Here is a 15,831-nt window from a genome sequence, read left to right as displayed (position 1 = left end):
TAGAAAACAGAACTAAGGTTGAAAAGATATAGCTATCGAAAGATTTGTATTATAAAGGAAAACAAAAGAACTATCAGCTTTATTTATTTTAATTAGAAACCACATGTAAAGATTATTTATAAGAATTATCCTAGATTATAACTAAGTCACATTAATTTATATCAGAAAAACAAAGTTGAACTTAATCAAGTTTTATTTATAAAGTTTCAGTATAAATTAAACTAGTTAACTATTTAACTAGCAAATAAAAGACATGTGAGAACAACTAAGTGCAAAACTTTATGATACATGGTTTTGGACTAAACAAGTTATATAAGAAAAACACATTTAAGTTGATATTTAATCAAATTAACATTAATTATGAAAACCGAAGTAAACATCTAATTAGCTTTTAATTAGGAAAAACTACATGCGGGAAAATTAATCAAATTAAATCTATAATTAATTTTCAAAACAGAAACAATGGTACAACTAAACGATAGCTTACACTAAAATAAAACTAATGCAACGAGAACGGACTAAAACGGACATAAAACGTGGAGACGGCTGTAGAAACAAGGTTGCAAAGTCGCGACTAACTATAAACATGAAAGGCTAACAAAAAAGACTTGCAAGACACAGCAAAATGTGCTCACATAGGATGACAGGGTGATAAAGCTATTGCACACGTTGCAAAGATCACATGAGCGCAAGAATCGATGAAAACGGAGTTAAAACGGGAAAAATTATGGCTAAAACAAGGTTCCAAGGACTTGTTTGCGATAGATTTAAACTTCCAGAGGCTAGTTCTAGAGAAACCAGGGACTAAAATGAGATTAAACCTAAACTACAGGGGCTAGCTTGAAAAACTGGAGCCCTTGGACTGCGGGTTGGATTTTGTAAAAAGGCAGGGGTTAAAACAAAAATATCAGGGCTGTTTTGTAAATATTTTTGAATAGGGTTAGACCGCGGGTTGATTTCAACAAAACTAAGGGGCTCTTTTGCAAAGTTTCCTCGGTTGACAGGTACCTGGCTTGTTTGACAGGGGAAGATCTAATCTAGTCCGTTGGATCTTGATCCGACGTCGCGTAGGTAGGTCGGGTCGGCTCGAGAGTCGACTTGCGGCTCGGCTGGCAGCTTGGTTCGGCTATAGACGGAAACATGGCTCGAGGAGCGGAGCGGCGGCTCGGCTCAATGCTGGGCGGAGCTGGCGACGACGTGCGACGGCAAGCGGCGGTGGGGGTCGCCGGACTTCACGACTTTCGATGCTCCGGGGCTCGATTCGGCTCGGGCTTGGATGGGGAGAAAGAGGAGACGATGGGGAACGCGATTTGGGGCTCGGTTGGGGCTACGGCGAGCGGGAGAGAGCGTTCTGCGGCGGCGCACGGATCGCTAGCTCCGGCGAGCTATTGCGGCGGTGAGAGATCACAAGAGGGAGGGAAAAAGGGATGTTGAGGGTCCTCACCACACGGAGGAGCTCCTGCTGCGGCCTGGGTCGGCGAGAAGGCGAGGGAACGGGAGATCGACGGCGGCCCGAGCTCCCGAGCTCTAAAGGTGGTTTTGGGGCTATGGTTTGGTGAGAGCGAGAAGGCGGCGCGGGTCAGAGGGATCTAAGGGGGCAGTCGCAGCCACTATTTATGGGGGCACCGGGGTGCCTTGGCGTGCGGGTCAAAGGAAGGTGCGGGCGCGCGGACACCGACTCGGAGCAGAGTCCTGCTCGGGCACGGCGGGGAAGGCCCTGACGGGCGGGACCCATGCGGCAGAGAGAGAGGGGAGAGGGGCGCCGGATTGGGCCGGAAGAAGGGAGTGGGCCGGCTGGGCTGGAGCGGAGGAAAAGAAAAAGAGGAAGAGAAGGGAGAAGGAGATTGGGCCGGTTTGGGCTGTGGGAAGGAAAAGAAAAGACAAAGGGAAGGAAGGGGAGAGTTGGGCTGGGCTGAAAACAAAGAGGGAAAAACAAAAGCTCTTTCAATTTAAGAAAAAGAAAATTCAATTTAAATTTAAATTCCAAGAATTTAAATTCAAATTGAAGCTCAATCAAATAAAATGATGCAAGCTGCATGAGTGCAACACAAACAAAACAACCTCATTTAGTTTTAGAAAAGCATCCAATTATTTTATTTTCTTGTACTAAATTTTCTGTAAAGAGAATAAATGTTGGGAAATTTTTAAAATTATGAGAAAATTGTTATTTTGTTTTTAATTTTAATCACATCTTGAAATCCAAAAATTTCAGGGTGTGACATATTATTTTTAAGGTTTCAAGAAGAGCTATGCTCTTACCTTTTCTTCCACTTGTGTAACTTTATAGCATTTCATTTTATCGCTACATGTACTTTAATGGTCTTATATCGTACTCTAGCTGTAAAATTGTACATGTCATGTTTCCAATTGTATTTGTATAATGGATGTATTTGAAAAATGTTAAAATAACTGGCAGGTGCACCACAGCTTGTATGTATGTGTTGACCATGTTGTTGCTCAATTTTACTACTAGGGCATGCTATCCTCAATCTAAAACTAGGATCAATTGTATATGTAATTTCATATTAACCCAAGAATTATGTCTATAACTTCTTTTTATTGTATATGTTTCCATGTTGTGCTGAGCTTGATGTCATGGACCATGGTAGCAAAGTTAAGCACCAGCTGCCAAGGTAGAGTTAAACAAGACCTGGTGGTTCATTGTTGTCCTCTTTCCATTGTAAGTAACCTAGGCTTCAGCATGCATGGTAAGACTATAACAACACAATATAACCATATGCTAGTGTTAGCTAATTTATAATTCAATATATTATGTTTATTGATTTAATTTCATTTATGCTGAAACAGTTTTTTTCGATCTGACTGTTTCTAGTGTATAATCTAGTTCAATCATGCTTAATTGCTTATTGAGTTTAAATTAAAAATTATAAACAACTTGTATTAAAATTATACCCAAGCATCTTGTAATTCATTTCCTATTTTGTTAACATTTCTTATAACTTTTTTCATTTGTTCCTTCTATCATTTTCCTCTGTTCTAGATATCATTTTGTATTTTGAGGGTCAATTAGTAGGTTGAACTAATTATGCAACTACTATCATGATTTCTTGTATGCAATCATTTTTTTATGCTAGCTTGAAAATTTAGAACAGGGCATAATAGTTTTATATTTTTACAACATGTCATTTGTTCCCGGTTTCACTCCCATCTCTTCTTCATAGCATTTCTGTTTTGTTTCCCTTGTTCCCTTTTACATATTGGTCGGTCCTTGTTTAGAGTACAGACTAATTTGCAAGTTTTGTATGCTTTTCTATAGTTTTGGTAGTAGTACGATCTAGTTCATGATAAGTTCGGACATTGGATTTGTGCAAGTTATGTATATGTCAACAAGTTCTGTATATATCAACAAAATTAAGTCCATCGAACCCATCATGAATCTGTGAAAGTTGAGTGTTGTCCTTAGTGATAAATTCAAATTTCCATATGCTCACACGCAACCTAAATTATTTTTTATGTATATGAATCTAACTGATGAGGACATCCTCCACTATTACCCGCTGGCAAAGACGCAGCAAAAAGAGAGGCCAAGTGGCCCAGTTGTAGTCGGACGGCGATCGTGTGAGCCTCTGAATAATCCCACCTTGCTTAGCTACCTTACTTAGCTTGGGAGGAGGAAGCCACCTTAAAAGAGAGAGCCACGCTTCCCCTATCGGACTAGTCTTTTAGGGAGATTGGGCCTTTCTCCGAGGGGGTGTGCACTAAAAACTATTGGGGTTCGGGCAACCTTAATTTATTGGGCATCGGTCAACCCCACCTGGGCCAATGCTTGCACTTATGTGATTTTAGTATACCAAATATATCTATATATTTTAGTTAAATTAGAGGTAGATTGTTGTTTATAAATATATTTGTACAATAGCAAAATAAAGCTAGGCGATATTTATGGTACCTATTTTTGTATGGTTACTGATGCTTAGTATGGTGTATGGCCTAGAATCATGTTATCCTCCGACGAGAATCAACTTGTGGAAAAGATAATAAGTAAGGCAGAGAATGCTGATGCGGAGGGTTTTCTTCGTGACGCTTGGCTTCTTGCTCAAGCTCTGATGCAATTAGATGATGATGACAAGATGTGGAAAGTAATCAGAGGTGTGTGGATTGAGATGCTCTGCTTTTCTGCAGGTAGATGCAGGAGTTACTTGCACGCCAAGAGCCTCTGTGACGGCGGGGAGTACCTTACCTTTGTGTCTCTCCTGATGTCGAATGTGGGGTTAGAGATCTTTCCGCACAAGCAGCAGAGGGTGAAGCTTCGCCTTCCGAAAGAGCAGAGGGTGATCATCGCAAAGCAGATGATCGAAGAAGAAGCTGCAGGTAACCAACCTGCTGTCATGTTCCGTGTGTTTGGAGGAAAAAAATGCTGCTGCCACTCAGCCATCAGCTTTCCATGAGATTGTTATTGTTGACGTATAACTGAATTGCCTCGTCAACTAGTATCGTGGTCTTGAGTGCTTGAGTTTTACTATACAACTGTTGCCGCCTAATGTGAACAGGTCTTGGCTTTGCCTTCTTTTGTTTTGTTGTACTATTGATTGATGAATAAAGGCTTATTGTGTAATGTGTGTGTGGGCCGATGGTGGCGTATACGTAGGTAATGTAAATGTGTCACACCCGGTTTTAAGGACAAAACCGAATGCATAGCTATATGTATGCCAGGATCAAGTTTCATACATATAGAGATATTATAAGTGAATAATCAGTAACCGTATCACGTAAAAGAGAATAAAAGCAACTAAAAGACTATCAGAGTCATACAGCTTATCCTAGAAACGAAGGATTCAACCTCACAGGCAATCAACTGGGGGTTGCGTACGCCTAGAACTCAGCATCATCTTCAGAAGACTTCATAGCAACTTTCTCTTCTAAGCAGCAGTAAGCAAGTGTGTACACTTATGGTTGGTACTCAGTGTACTCAGCAAGGCCACAAGAAATAACCAGAATGTGATTTATATCTACTTTTAAGTTAAATTAATCATGTGAGGGTCCAAGCCTCTCATGACCGTGAGCACGGCTAACCGGTTAGTTTTAACTCTTCAGAGGTTGTACACTTTCACCATAATTCGCGTAAAAGTTCCGAAGAACTTTGAACCCAACCACGCATGTGCTAGCTAGGCACAATACTACACTTCCGAGGTGTGATTGCATAGGGACGCTACGAGGCCTTTCCAAAGAATTCCTATATGTAAGTGTTGGTCCCTATATTTGCAGTATCTTAGAAGACACAGCTTCCTTCACTACTCCACCACACAAACCCAAACACCACCAAACTAGCTACCCCAACACCACATATAGTTCATCTAATTACTTAGCCAAGACCAGAGCCATATAGTATTGTGGTTGCACTGTTTTCCTGGGTGGTTATCCATGTTCCAATTAAACAAAGTATTCTTGTAAATAAAGCATAGATAGAAGTATGGTTAGGGTCACTTGTCTTTCACCAATGAAAAGCTACTCTTACTGCTCTTCAGCTCTTGCTCAAACAAAGCGTCTTGATTTTTCAAGCTTCAAACAACGATCCGTCTACTCGAAGCAAACATCGGGCAACCATACAAAGCAAACAACAAGTACAACTAAGAACAATACACAAAAACAAAATAAAGACTTTAAAAGAGCATACGGAAGGATAGGGCTCGTTGCTACGGTTACGAAAGTGCAAGAAACACAGAAAACGAAGTTACGGTTGAAAAGAAACAGCTAGCGGAAGATTTGTGTTATCAAAGAAACAAGCTTTATTTATTTTTAATTAGAAACCACATTTGAAGGACATTTAAAAGAAATACCCTTGATTATGATTAACTCAATTATATTTGCATTATGATATCAAAGTAAAACTTAGTCAAACTTTATTTAATTGTCTATGTAGAAATTACACTAATTAAACAATTAATTAGGGAATAGATATGTGAGAGCATCTAAACGAACAACTTCATATGATCATTGTGGAACTAACAAATTAAATTATAAACACATTTGAGTTGATATTAATCAAGTTAATATTAATTATGAAAAAGCAAAGTAAACATCTAATTAGTTTTTAATCAGAAAAACTGGTTGAGAGATTATTAATCAAATTAAATTTATATTTAGTTTCAAAACAGGAACTATGGAACAATGACACTACTAAGCGATAGCTTACGCGAAAAGGAAACTAACACAACAAGAACAGACTAAAACGGAGCTAAGACGTGAAAATTATGGAAGAAACAAGGTTGTAGGGACCTATTTGTGATTAACTATAGATTTCAGGGGCTAGTAAAGAAGATTTGCAGGACACAGGCAAAAGTGCTTGCAAAAAGGTTAAAGCTTGGGGTAAGATATGCAAAACTAGGGTCCTTGGACGGCAGGTTTGATTTTGTAAAAAGACAAGGGCTAAAGAGAAAATAACAGGGCTGTTTTGTAACAAGTTTTTAACTGATGTGTGCTGACTGCTGAGGCTTGATTTCTAGAAAACTGAGGGTCTCTTTTGTAAAAAGGCCAAGGTTGACCAGTATGAAATTTATTTGACTTGGCTGGATCGGATCTGGGCCATTGGATCTCGATCCAATGGTGGCCGGCGGGCGAGGCGGCTCGGTCGGCGGCGCACCGTTGCCGGTGGCGAGGTCCGCGGCGGGGGCTCGCTGGACTTGGCCAAAATCGGCCGTCTGGGCACGGTTTCGAGTGCGGGTTGGCTTGGGAGGATGAGAATGAGTCCGCGAACTATCTACGGGCTCTGGAAGGCGAGTTGGAGATCGGGTGGGGCGCGCAACGGTGAGGGGCGGAGCAAGAGATCCGGCGAGCGATTACGCGTGGGGCAGAGGGAAGAAAAGAGGGAAAAGAGGCCTATGAGGGTCTTTACCCCAAATCAAAACTCCTGTAGTGCCTGGTCGTCGAAGAGGAGGCGGCGGACCGGTGAGACACGTGCGGCGGCCGAGCTCAAACAATGGCGGCGGCGGTTAGGGCTTGCGCGGAACGGAGGCGGCGTGGGTCGAAGGGAGTCCAGAGGGGGAGCCATAGCGCTATTTATGAGGCCGAGGGCGAGGTCTTGGTGTGCGCGCCAAGCCGACACAACGGCGCGGTGTGGTGCAGCCGGACTCGAACGAGTCCCGATCGAGCATGGGAAGGGGAAAAAGGAAAGCCCGACAGGCGGCGCCCGCGTGGCAGAGAGAGAAGAGGGGTGAGGGGCGGAGCAGGCCGGGAGAGGTAGCTGGGCCGGTGGGTTGGGCTGCTCGGGAAGAAGAAGAGAGAAGAAAACTATGCCGGACCAGAAGAGAGGAAAGGGGAGAGAAGAAAAAGGAAAAGCACTTTTTTTTAAAAAAATTAGATAACATCCATTTAAATTCAAATTTGATTTTGAATTCAACTGAACTCAGACAAAAAAACAAAGCATTGCAACATGGATGCAAGACAAGAACAACTTTATTTACTTTAAAAAACAACCAATTATTATTTATTTTTCTTATACTAAATTTCTTGTAAAGAGAATAAAGGTTGGGGAAATTTTAAAATTATGTGAAAATTATTGTTTTATTTTTACTTATAATCACATCCTGAAATTCAATAATTTCAGGGTGTGACAAAATGTTTTTGTAACCTTGTTTGAGATTTCAATAATTCACTGCTACTACAAGAACTGTCATGTCTCATCGTTCATTGCAACCTCGCACCGTTAAAGATTGTGTTGTCTTTCAAAATTGACAAAGAGCAACTCCAATAGTTTGGCAAAAGGACTTGGCATCCTAGAATTTTGCCAAAAACTCTAAAAAGTAGTCTCCAATCGTTTGGCATCCCGGTTGGCAAATTTGGTAGAGTTGGCAAATTCTTCCCCCGCGAGCGTATATTTGCGCGCGGTCTACCCCGGCGCATCCTCCCCCGCAGCACTTCTCCAGCGCATGCGGTTCTTTTTCCCCAAAAAAATCAGGTGTTAGAGCATCTCCAGCAGTTTAGCAAATCGAGTTGCCATCTTTGATTTTTGGCAAAAATGTTAAAAATACTCCTCCAACAGTTTGGCAAAAGACTTGGCAATTTTTGGCAACTTGGAAAAAACCAGCCTCCAGCGCGTAAATATACGCGCGCGGCGCGCGGTTGGCATCGTGGTTTCTAGTCAGGTGGGAGGGTGAAAAAAGAAATAAATAACAGAGAAAGGTTCCTGATTTAAGTTTTCAAGAGGTGGAATGGCATAAATATAATTTTGTTTCTCTCTAAGGGTTCCTGATGTAAGTTAGATCTGGATTTGGCAAGTGAATTATGCCAAACTGTTGGAGATAAGCTCTTTTTTTACTTGGCATATCTTTTTAGAAGTTGGCAAAACACAAAATATGCCAAGTAAAATATGGCAAACTTTTGGATATGCTCTTAGTTAAGTTGGGCCCATTTCTTTGGGTTTTGGCAAGTGAGATTTGCCAAACGATTGGAGATGGGTTTTAATTGTACTTGGCAAAAATATTGAAGAGTTGGCAAATCTCAACTTTTGCCAAGTGAGATTTGCCAAACGATTGGAGTTGCTCAAGGTTGGAATAATGGGAGATAGGTCTTATGGGTGCGGTTATTCATGCTTGAGGTGATAGTTGCGTTAACTATCACATGAAAGCAGGAGCAATTAATTTTCCCAACCAATATGAATGGGGTTTTCTCAAGCCCATTTATTTTAATCAAATGCCTAGATTTGACTGGGAGAAGTAGAATCCGATTAGTACTATCACGAGACCAGATCCATGCATGCAGTGCAGGTGGGGATAAAATTGATGATATCACCCATTGCACATGGGTCAAGTTATATTTCAATCGTAATATTGTATTTCTTACGATAAGATTTTCAAAACAAGACCACAAGACCGCACTTGACTATATTTGTACGAGACTATTTAAAAACATTTTTTAAATACACAATAATTAATTTAGGATATTAGAAACAAATATTTAAACAACACGAACAAATAATTATTTTTACGAACAAAGAAAATTAAACATAATGAACAATGTACAATGTACAATGAACAAAATATTAATCATTGTGAACATTTGATTGTATAGGCTAAATATGGAAAACAAATATCACGAACAAGTGAGTCAACATTTCGGAACAATTTGATTTACACAGCAAACAAATAATTTGAAATTGTGAACAAATTTGTTACATGCAGATAAATAATTGTACATGAAGAACAAACACATCTACATCGGTAAAAATATTCTTATAGTTACATATACACATGCTAATACAAGCTTGTTTTTGGCTCCTGCCTATATGAATTGTATAAGTATATAAAGAAAATAAATTATTTAAAAACTCTACAAGACACGTATATAACTTACATAATTCTATAATTAAGAAAAATCACCGTCAAATACAATAAAGATGAGATGAAAGTGAAAAGGGAAAAAGAAACAGAAGGAAAAACATGTTAAAAGTGAGAAAACAGAATAATGAAAGAAAAATATGAAAGAAAGTGTTGGACAAAAAATAGTAATTTGAGAGAAAATAATAAATACAAAAGGTAAAAATATGTTTATAATGAATAAAACAGGAAAGAATAGAAATAGAAAGAACAAAATGAAATAATGAAATGTTTTCCTATTATGAAATGATAGAAGTAGAAAAAAGAATACGAAAATAGGAAACAATACACACGACAAGAAAAAAGAAGGAAACAATAAGAACAAAAAGGGGCTGGATCATTTATTGCTCTGGATGATGTCATGTAAAAGTCATGTGGTGTGTCTTCCTACAGGAAAAAACAAAGCACGTTATTTAGTCTGCTGCATGCATGCACATCTGATACTGTACGGCCTCAAAAGTTATAGTAATTGTTATTGGGCTAAATGAATTAACGGAAAACAGCCCACCAACTGATGTGGATTCCTTCTGGCGATGGATGAGGTTTTTGCAGCGTGAGCGATAGCTAGCCCCAGCGAGATCTTATATGCCTAGGGTTCTAAATAAGATCCATAAGAGATGGTTCCGATTAAGAACCATGCTGATAGCTGCATTATCTTTGGCGGTTCTAAAGTAAGAACAGAGAGAAAAACACATGTAAACTAACCCCAAGGTTCAAACCTATATCTTAGATGGTTCCTCAAGTCTGAAAGATAATATTTTAAGCAACATATACTCCAGGTGGACACGTTCCGTCATAAGGAACATATATCATTCTGCAAAATTTTAAGAAATATTAAATATGATATAGTTTAGACTAATGAATTTGAAATGTGACAAGTTAAACTTAAAAAACCTTGTGAACTCAAAGAAGGTTTGGTACTCGTCATACAATGGAGACATTTTACATGACAAAGTAGGTAGTTTACACACACGTGGTCGTCGCTAGCTAAATGATCTTTGTTTGCGCTTCCTTATTCGCCGCGAGCTTCCGGCCGCGCTTGGCCTCCTGCAGCATGGACACCACCTCCCTCATCGACGGCCGCTCCTGCGGGCTCCGGCTCGTGCACAGCAGCGCCACCTGCAGCGCCAGCGCCATCTCCTCCCGGGCCTCGCCGCTCTGCCGCCGGTCCGCCCACGCCGCCGCGTCCATCACGTCGCGCGCCCCGCCGTCCCCGCCGCCGGCGACCTTGCGCCGCACCCAGTCCACGATGCTGCTCCCCTCGCCGTACTCCGCCTCCACCGGCCGCCGCCCGGTCAGGATCTCCAGGAGCACCACGCCGAAGCTGTACACGTCGCTCTTCTCGTCCACTCGGAGAGTGTACGTGTACTCTGAATTGTTCATGATATTTGACGAAATGTTCAGTTAGCTCTACGAAGGTCGAAATTGTTCATGTCATGGCACGATCAGAGATACGCCGCCTCACTCACCTGGCGCGATGTAGCCGCAGGAGCCGGCGACGGCGGACATGGGCGCGGCGCCGCGGAGGGCCTTGGCGACGCCGAAGTCGGCGACGCGCGCCTCCATGTCGGCGTCGAGCAGGATGTTGCTGGGCTTGAGGTCGCGGTGCGCCACGGCGGGGCGGCAGTCGTGGTGCAGGTAGCTCACGCCCTGGGCGACGCCGACGGCGATCCGGTGCCGCGCGTCCCAGCCCAGCCGCGCCTTCGGCTTGGCCCGCGCCGCGGCCGCGCCGGCGCCGACGCCGTGTAGGAGGTCCTCCAGGCTGCCGTTGGGCATGTACTCGTAGAGCAGCAGCGTCGCCTCGCCGTTGGTGCACCACCCGAGCAGCCGGACGATGTTGCGGTGGCGGAGGTGGCCCAGCACCTCCACCTCCGCGAGCACCCTCTTGCCGCCGTCGCCGTCGACTTGGTCCTTCCGCGGCGGCGGCGGCTCCGGAGCGGCCGCCTCCTTCTGCGCCGCCGCTTGCCACAGCTTCTTCACCGCGATGACCTCGCCGTTGGGCATCTTCGCCCGGTACACCGTGCCCGACGACCCGGCGCCGACGATGCCACCGCTCCCCTCGACGCACCGCGCCACGTCGTCGGCGGTGAAGCTGAGCTTCTGGAACGCAGTCATCCGCCACGGTCCGGCGACGACGTTGGCCCGCGCACCGCCCATACCACCGCTGCCTTCCGGCGCGGCGGCGCCGTCGTCCCGCCACTGGAGCCAGCGAGCCGTGACCGCGAGCACCGTCATCCCGGCGACCGCCACCGCCGCGGCGGAAACCCACATTGCCGCGTTGTGCCGAGCGGAGCTGCCCTCGCCGCCGCCTCGCGAGTCGGCCGGCGCGAGGTGGTTGAAGGACACGTCGAAGGTCTCCAGCGTGGTGCAGTTGGCGAACCCCGGCGGGACTGCGCCGGTGAGCGCGTTCCAGGACAGGTCGACCTCGGTGATCGACGGCAAGCCGGCGAGCTCGGCCGGGATCTCGCCGGTGAGCTGGTTGTGCTGCAGCCTCAAGCTCACCAGCCGCTTGCAGACGCCAATGTCATCGGGGATTGCACCGGTCAGATCATTCCCTGCCAGCTCCAGCCGGTACAAGTTTGAACACCCGGTGGCGCCAAACGCCGGGACCTCGCCGTCCAGGGCGCACTTGCTCGCCGCGAAGACTTGCAGCTTCGGCGCCTGCCACGACACGTTCGGGAGCGCGCCGCCGACCGGGTTGCCGGAGATGTTCAGGTACTCGAGGCTCGGAGAAGTCACGAGGTCAGCAGGAATGCCGCCGCCGGTGAGCGAGTTGGAGCTCAGGTCCAGGTACGTCAGGTTGCGGATGGCGCCGAAGCCGGCCGGAATCGTGCCGGAGAGGCGGTTCGACGCGAGCCGGACACGCCAGAGCGACGAGCAGCCGGCGAGGCTCGCCGGGATCGCCGAGTCGAAACGGTTGTCGAAGAGGATGAGGCGGGCGAGACGGTTGCCGGAGCACATCCCGGCGGGAATCGGGCCGGAGAGGGAGTTGGTCGACACGTCGACCCGGACGAGCCGGCCGCTCGCGCCGAGTGACTCCGGCAGCCGGCCGGTGAGCGAGTTGTTCCAGAGCTGCAGCACCTCGAGGCTCGGCAGCGCGCCGATCGACGGCGGGACCGTGCCGGAGAGGAAGTTGCTCATGAGGTTCAGCGTGGTGAGGTTTCCCAGATCGCCGAGCCCGGCCGGGATGGCGCCGGCGAGCAGGTTGTCCGACAGGTCGAGGACCTGCAGTGCGCGGAGGCGAGACCACTGCGGCGGTATCGCGCCGGCGAGCCGGTTCTTGAACAGAAACAGCGCTTCAAGCCGCGCGAGCTCGCCGAGCTCCGGTGGCAGCGGGCCGGTGACGTTGGCGACGGCGATGTCGAGGTACCGGAGCTGCGTCAGGTTGCCGAGCTCCGGCGGAATGTGGCTGTCGTAGGCATTGTACCCGATCTCCAGGTGCTCGAGAGATGCGAGCTCGCCGAGCTCAGGCAGCAGCCGGCCGGTGAGCGCGTTCCCAGAGAGGTGCAGGAACCGCAACCGACTGAGCTGCCCGACCTCAGCAGGGATGCTGCCGTTGAAGTAGCTGCCGCCGAGGTTGAGTCTTTCCAGCCGCCGGAGCTCGCCGAGGCCACGGGGGAGCGCACCGACGAAGCAGTTGCTGAAGGCGTCGAGCGCGGTGAGCGCGCCGAGCATGGCAATGCCGTCGGGGAACGTGCCGTTGAAGAAGTTGTGGCTGACGTCGAGCACCTCGAGCCGCCGGAGCTGGAACACGGCCGGCGGGAACTCCCCGGCGAACGCGTTCGCGCTGAGGTTGAGCGCCGTGAGCGTCGGCGCCAGCAGCCGCGCCGCCGTGGCCGAGACCGTTCCCGAGAGGTTGCGCCGGGAGAGGTCGATCCCGACGATGTCCCCCGTGGCGGCGTCGCAGGAGACGCCCGGCCACGCGCACCACGGCGGGGCCAGCGACCGCGTGGCCCCCGCGGACGCCGCGGCGGCGTATGTCCACGGCCGGAGCGCGCCGGCCGGGTCCCGCAGCGACAACTTGAGGGACAGCAGCGCGAGGAGGGGCAGCGGCGCCGACGACGCGGCGGTCGTGATGGCCAGCAGGGGTAGCAGGAGCAGGAGACCGCCGTGGAGCGGGAGCGGTGACGGGGAGGAGGTGCCCGTGGCGGCGGCCATGGCGGGGGAGTGGCCGTGTGGGAGAAGGTGCCGGTGGTGGTGCCAGGGGGAGCGAGGGGGGCGTAAAATGGAGGCGGGAAAGGTAGTGGTGGCGCACTGGTGAAGGTCATGATGAGAGGCTTGGAGATGGAGGCGGAGGAGGTGGTGGTGGACGACATGAGGAGTGGGCTGTGGAAGCGCGGAGTGGAGACTGGAGCTCGAGGAGGGAGAGGAAGGGATGGTGGTGGTGGAGGTGGTGATGATGGCGGCGGTCTGGTCGGGCCGGGCTCTGCTTTCTCACCATTGCGGCAATGGAAGCTTACGCTTTTTCGTTGTACCGTGCATGAACATGCATATTGCCTCTCATCACAACTAGCACTAGTTCTGTCTCTCTCGTCCTGCATGAGATAGTTTTCGAAACACTCTTTTTTAGAAAAAAAAAAACTAAGAGAACATCTTGAAGTTTGAAGCTTCAAATTAAATGACGGTTCTCTTCATAAAAAATAAGCTTCAAAATTCACAGAAACTTAAATAATAGCCAGCAAGATTCCATTGGAAAATGACCTGTTTGAAGCAGCAGCAAGAGACCAAGAGTGAGGATCAGGGCCTTTAGCCGGCTTTGATGTTGAAGTTGAATGAACAGTTCATGCTGCTGTATGCGACAACAAGGTAACATCCACAACCTCTTTTTGCCCGGCATTGTCTCTTTCGCTTTTCCAATTCATCGATAGGTTTGCTGCCCTTTTCCCCCTTTCTTCGCTTTCTCAAAGAGCTCCTCCTCCTACACCTCGAGGGCTGCTGGAGAACGGTGTGGTGTGGCACAAGTGCACGGGCCCACGGCGTCAGTGAGGGAGATGATGCCGCTCTGATTGCTTTTGGGGGAGGCATGGGGGGAGTGCTGTGCACTCGAGTAGCTTGCTGCCAAGGTGCTGATCCTTCCTTCTTCCTTTCCTCCTCCAGGATGCTCATGCTGCCGTGCTCTTTTTGTAACTTTGAGGCATGGAGGAGGCTGATGGATAGTGCACCAAGCCACCAACTCGGTTGAGTGACCGTGTCAGCTCATGCTCAATTGTTCGTCCAGATTCCCAGCCCAAGTGGGGGCAACCTGTGTTCCTTCAAAGCTCTTTTCTGATGCTAGCCTCTCTGAATCCTGCACAGTTTGTTACTTTGTTTGTTGTCCAGAAGTTTGCATTGACTTCTCTGATGGCAGCTAATTAAGTACTTGTTCTCTGTAAGTATAAGATCATTTGGTGATGCTAATCTACATTATGCCGGCACAAGAAGTATGCACATCATGACTTAATCATGTCGCATATATCTTGATTTCTTATCAAGTTCAAGCACTGTGCTGCATAGGGAAAAATGTAGCACACAACGTTAAGAATGATTATGTCCTAAGTTTAAGTAAAAGTTACTCATCTCACCAGATACCAGTAGCACCAGATGGAGCACTCGAGTGTACCAAACTGTCATGTACCCCTGCCTCTCGATGCATTTTGGGTGAAGAAATCAAGGCAAATCATGTCTTGCAACAGATCTGATCGGCCACTGCTGTTCCAAGTTTTACCAAGATCGATCATCACCATCTTTCTGCTGTACAAACATTACCTTGTTTTCTTGAACCGAGTAAACTAAGCACTAGGAACTACAGATTTGAGCTTATTCTTTATGCTCATTGTCTGCATGGTGCGCGGCAGCAACCAGAGGCAAACCATGCAAACAATTCTGCTCTGAAAGGAGGAGAGCAAAGCTTTTGTGGCAAATTAACAAGCTAGGTCAAGAATTAATCACCCTAGAATAGGGTTAATGTGATTTTAATGGTCAATTGCATTATTGTTAATCATACTAGCAATGTGCAGTTTGCAAAGACTTATTATTGCTACTCGATCATTAACAGCTTCTTGTACAGATATTTCAATTCTGGTTCTGCACCTTTTTTATCGCGTGTGTTTCTTGGAAGGTTTCATGGTATTAAATATCATCAATTTTGCTGACATAGTAAGGAGAGATAAGGATGGAGTTTCATGAGATATGAGGAGTTTCATCATCCTGAAATCCATCTGAAACAGTTACCTAGTTTCCAGTCTAGATAACTGTGTCATGAAACTGTGCACTGCAACTGGCCTTAGTGGTTACTTGGTAAAAACAATGAATTGCTAAGCTCATCTCCCTAGTAAAGGGATCACATTTCACACTGAGAACCTGAAGTGTTATTGCCTTCTTTTTCTGCTGCACTTTTGGTTAACATAGCATCATTGCATTACTTGAGGGAGCTGTCACAACTCATCTTCATCCATGTTTGTTTTTCATGAATGAAGTTTGACGTGCATGAGAACGATCATATCTACTAACTGTCAACTGT

General features: G+C 46.6%; 1 protein-coding gene across 1 annotated transcript; it reads right to left on the bottom strand.

Moving 5' to 3' along the window:
• Nucleotides 1-10,217: 10,217 nt before the first annotated feature.
• On the bottom strand, nucleotides 10,218-13,824 carry LOC120679848 (leucine-rich repeat receptor-like protein kinase TDR). Its single transcript, XM_039961515.1, has 2 exons — nucleotides 10,802-13,824; nucleotides 10,218-10,702 (listed from the first exon to the last, which is right to left on the bottom strand). Exons 1-2 carry the CDS (start codon nucleotides 13,488-13,490, stop codon nucleotides 10,320-10,322), a joined length of 3,072 nt encoding a protein of 1,023 aa, XP_039817449.1. The 5' UTR covers nucleotides 13,491-13,824; the 3' UTR covers nucleotides 10,218-10,319.
• Between the last annotated feature and the right edge of the window lie 2,007 nt (nucleotides 13,825-15,831).

The sequence above is a fragment of the Panicum virgatum genome, chromosome 6N (genome assembly GCF_016808335.1).
Source record: "Panicum virgatum strain AP13 chromosome 6N, P.virgatum_v5, whole genome shotgun sequence".
Classification (NCBI taxonomy): Eukaryota; Viridiplantae; Streptophyta; class Magnoliopsida; order Poales; family Poaceae; genus Panicum; species Panicum virgatum.
The sequence above is the reverse complement of the archived record's forward strand: the minus strand, read 5'-3'. Positions and strand labels throughout refer to the sequence as shown.

Bases quoted from the DNA above. Each gene is read 5' to 3' on its own strand.
- LOC120679848 (XM_039961515.1), bottom strand. From the start codon at position 13,490: ATGGCCGCCGCCACGGGCACCTCCTCCCCGTCACCGCTCCCGCTCCAC. The intron at 10,703-10,801 runs GTGAGTGAGGCG...TGAACAATTCAG, and splicing joins CTGCGGCTACATCGCGCCAG to AGTACACGTACACTCTCCGA.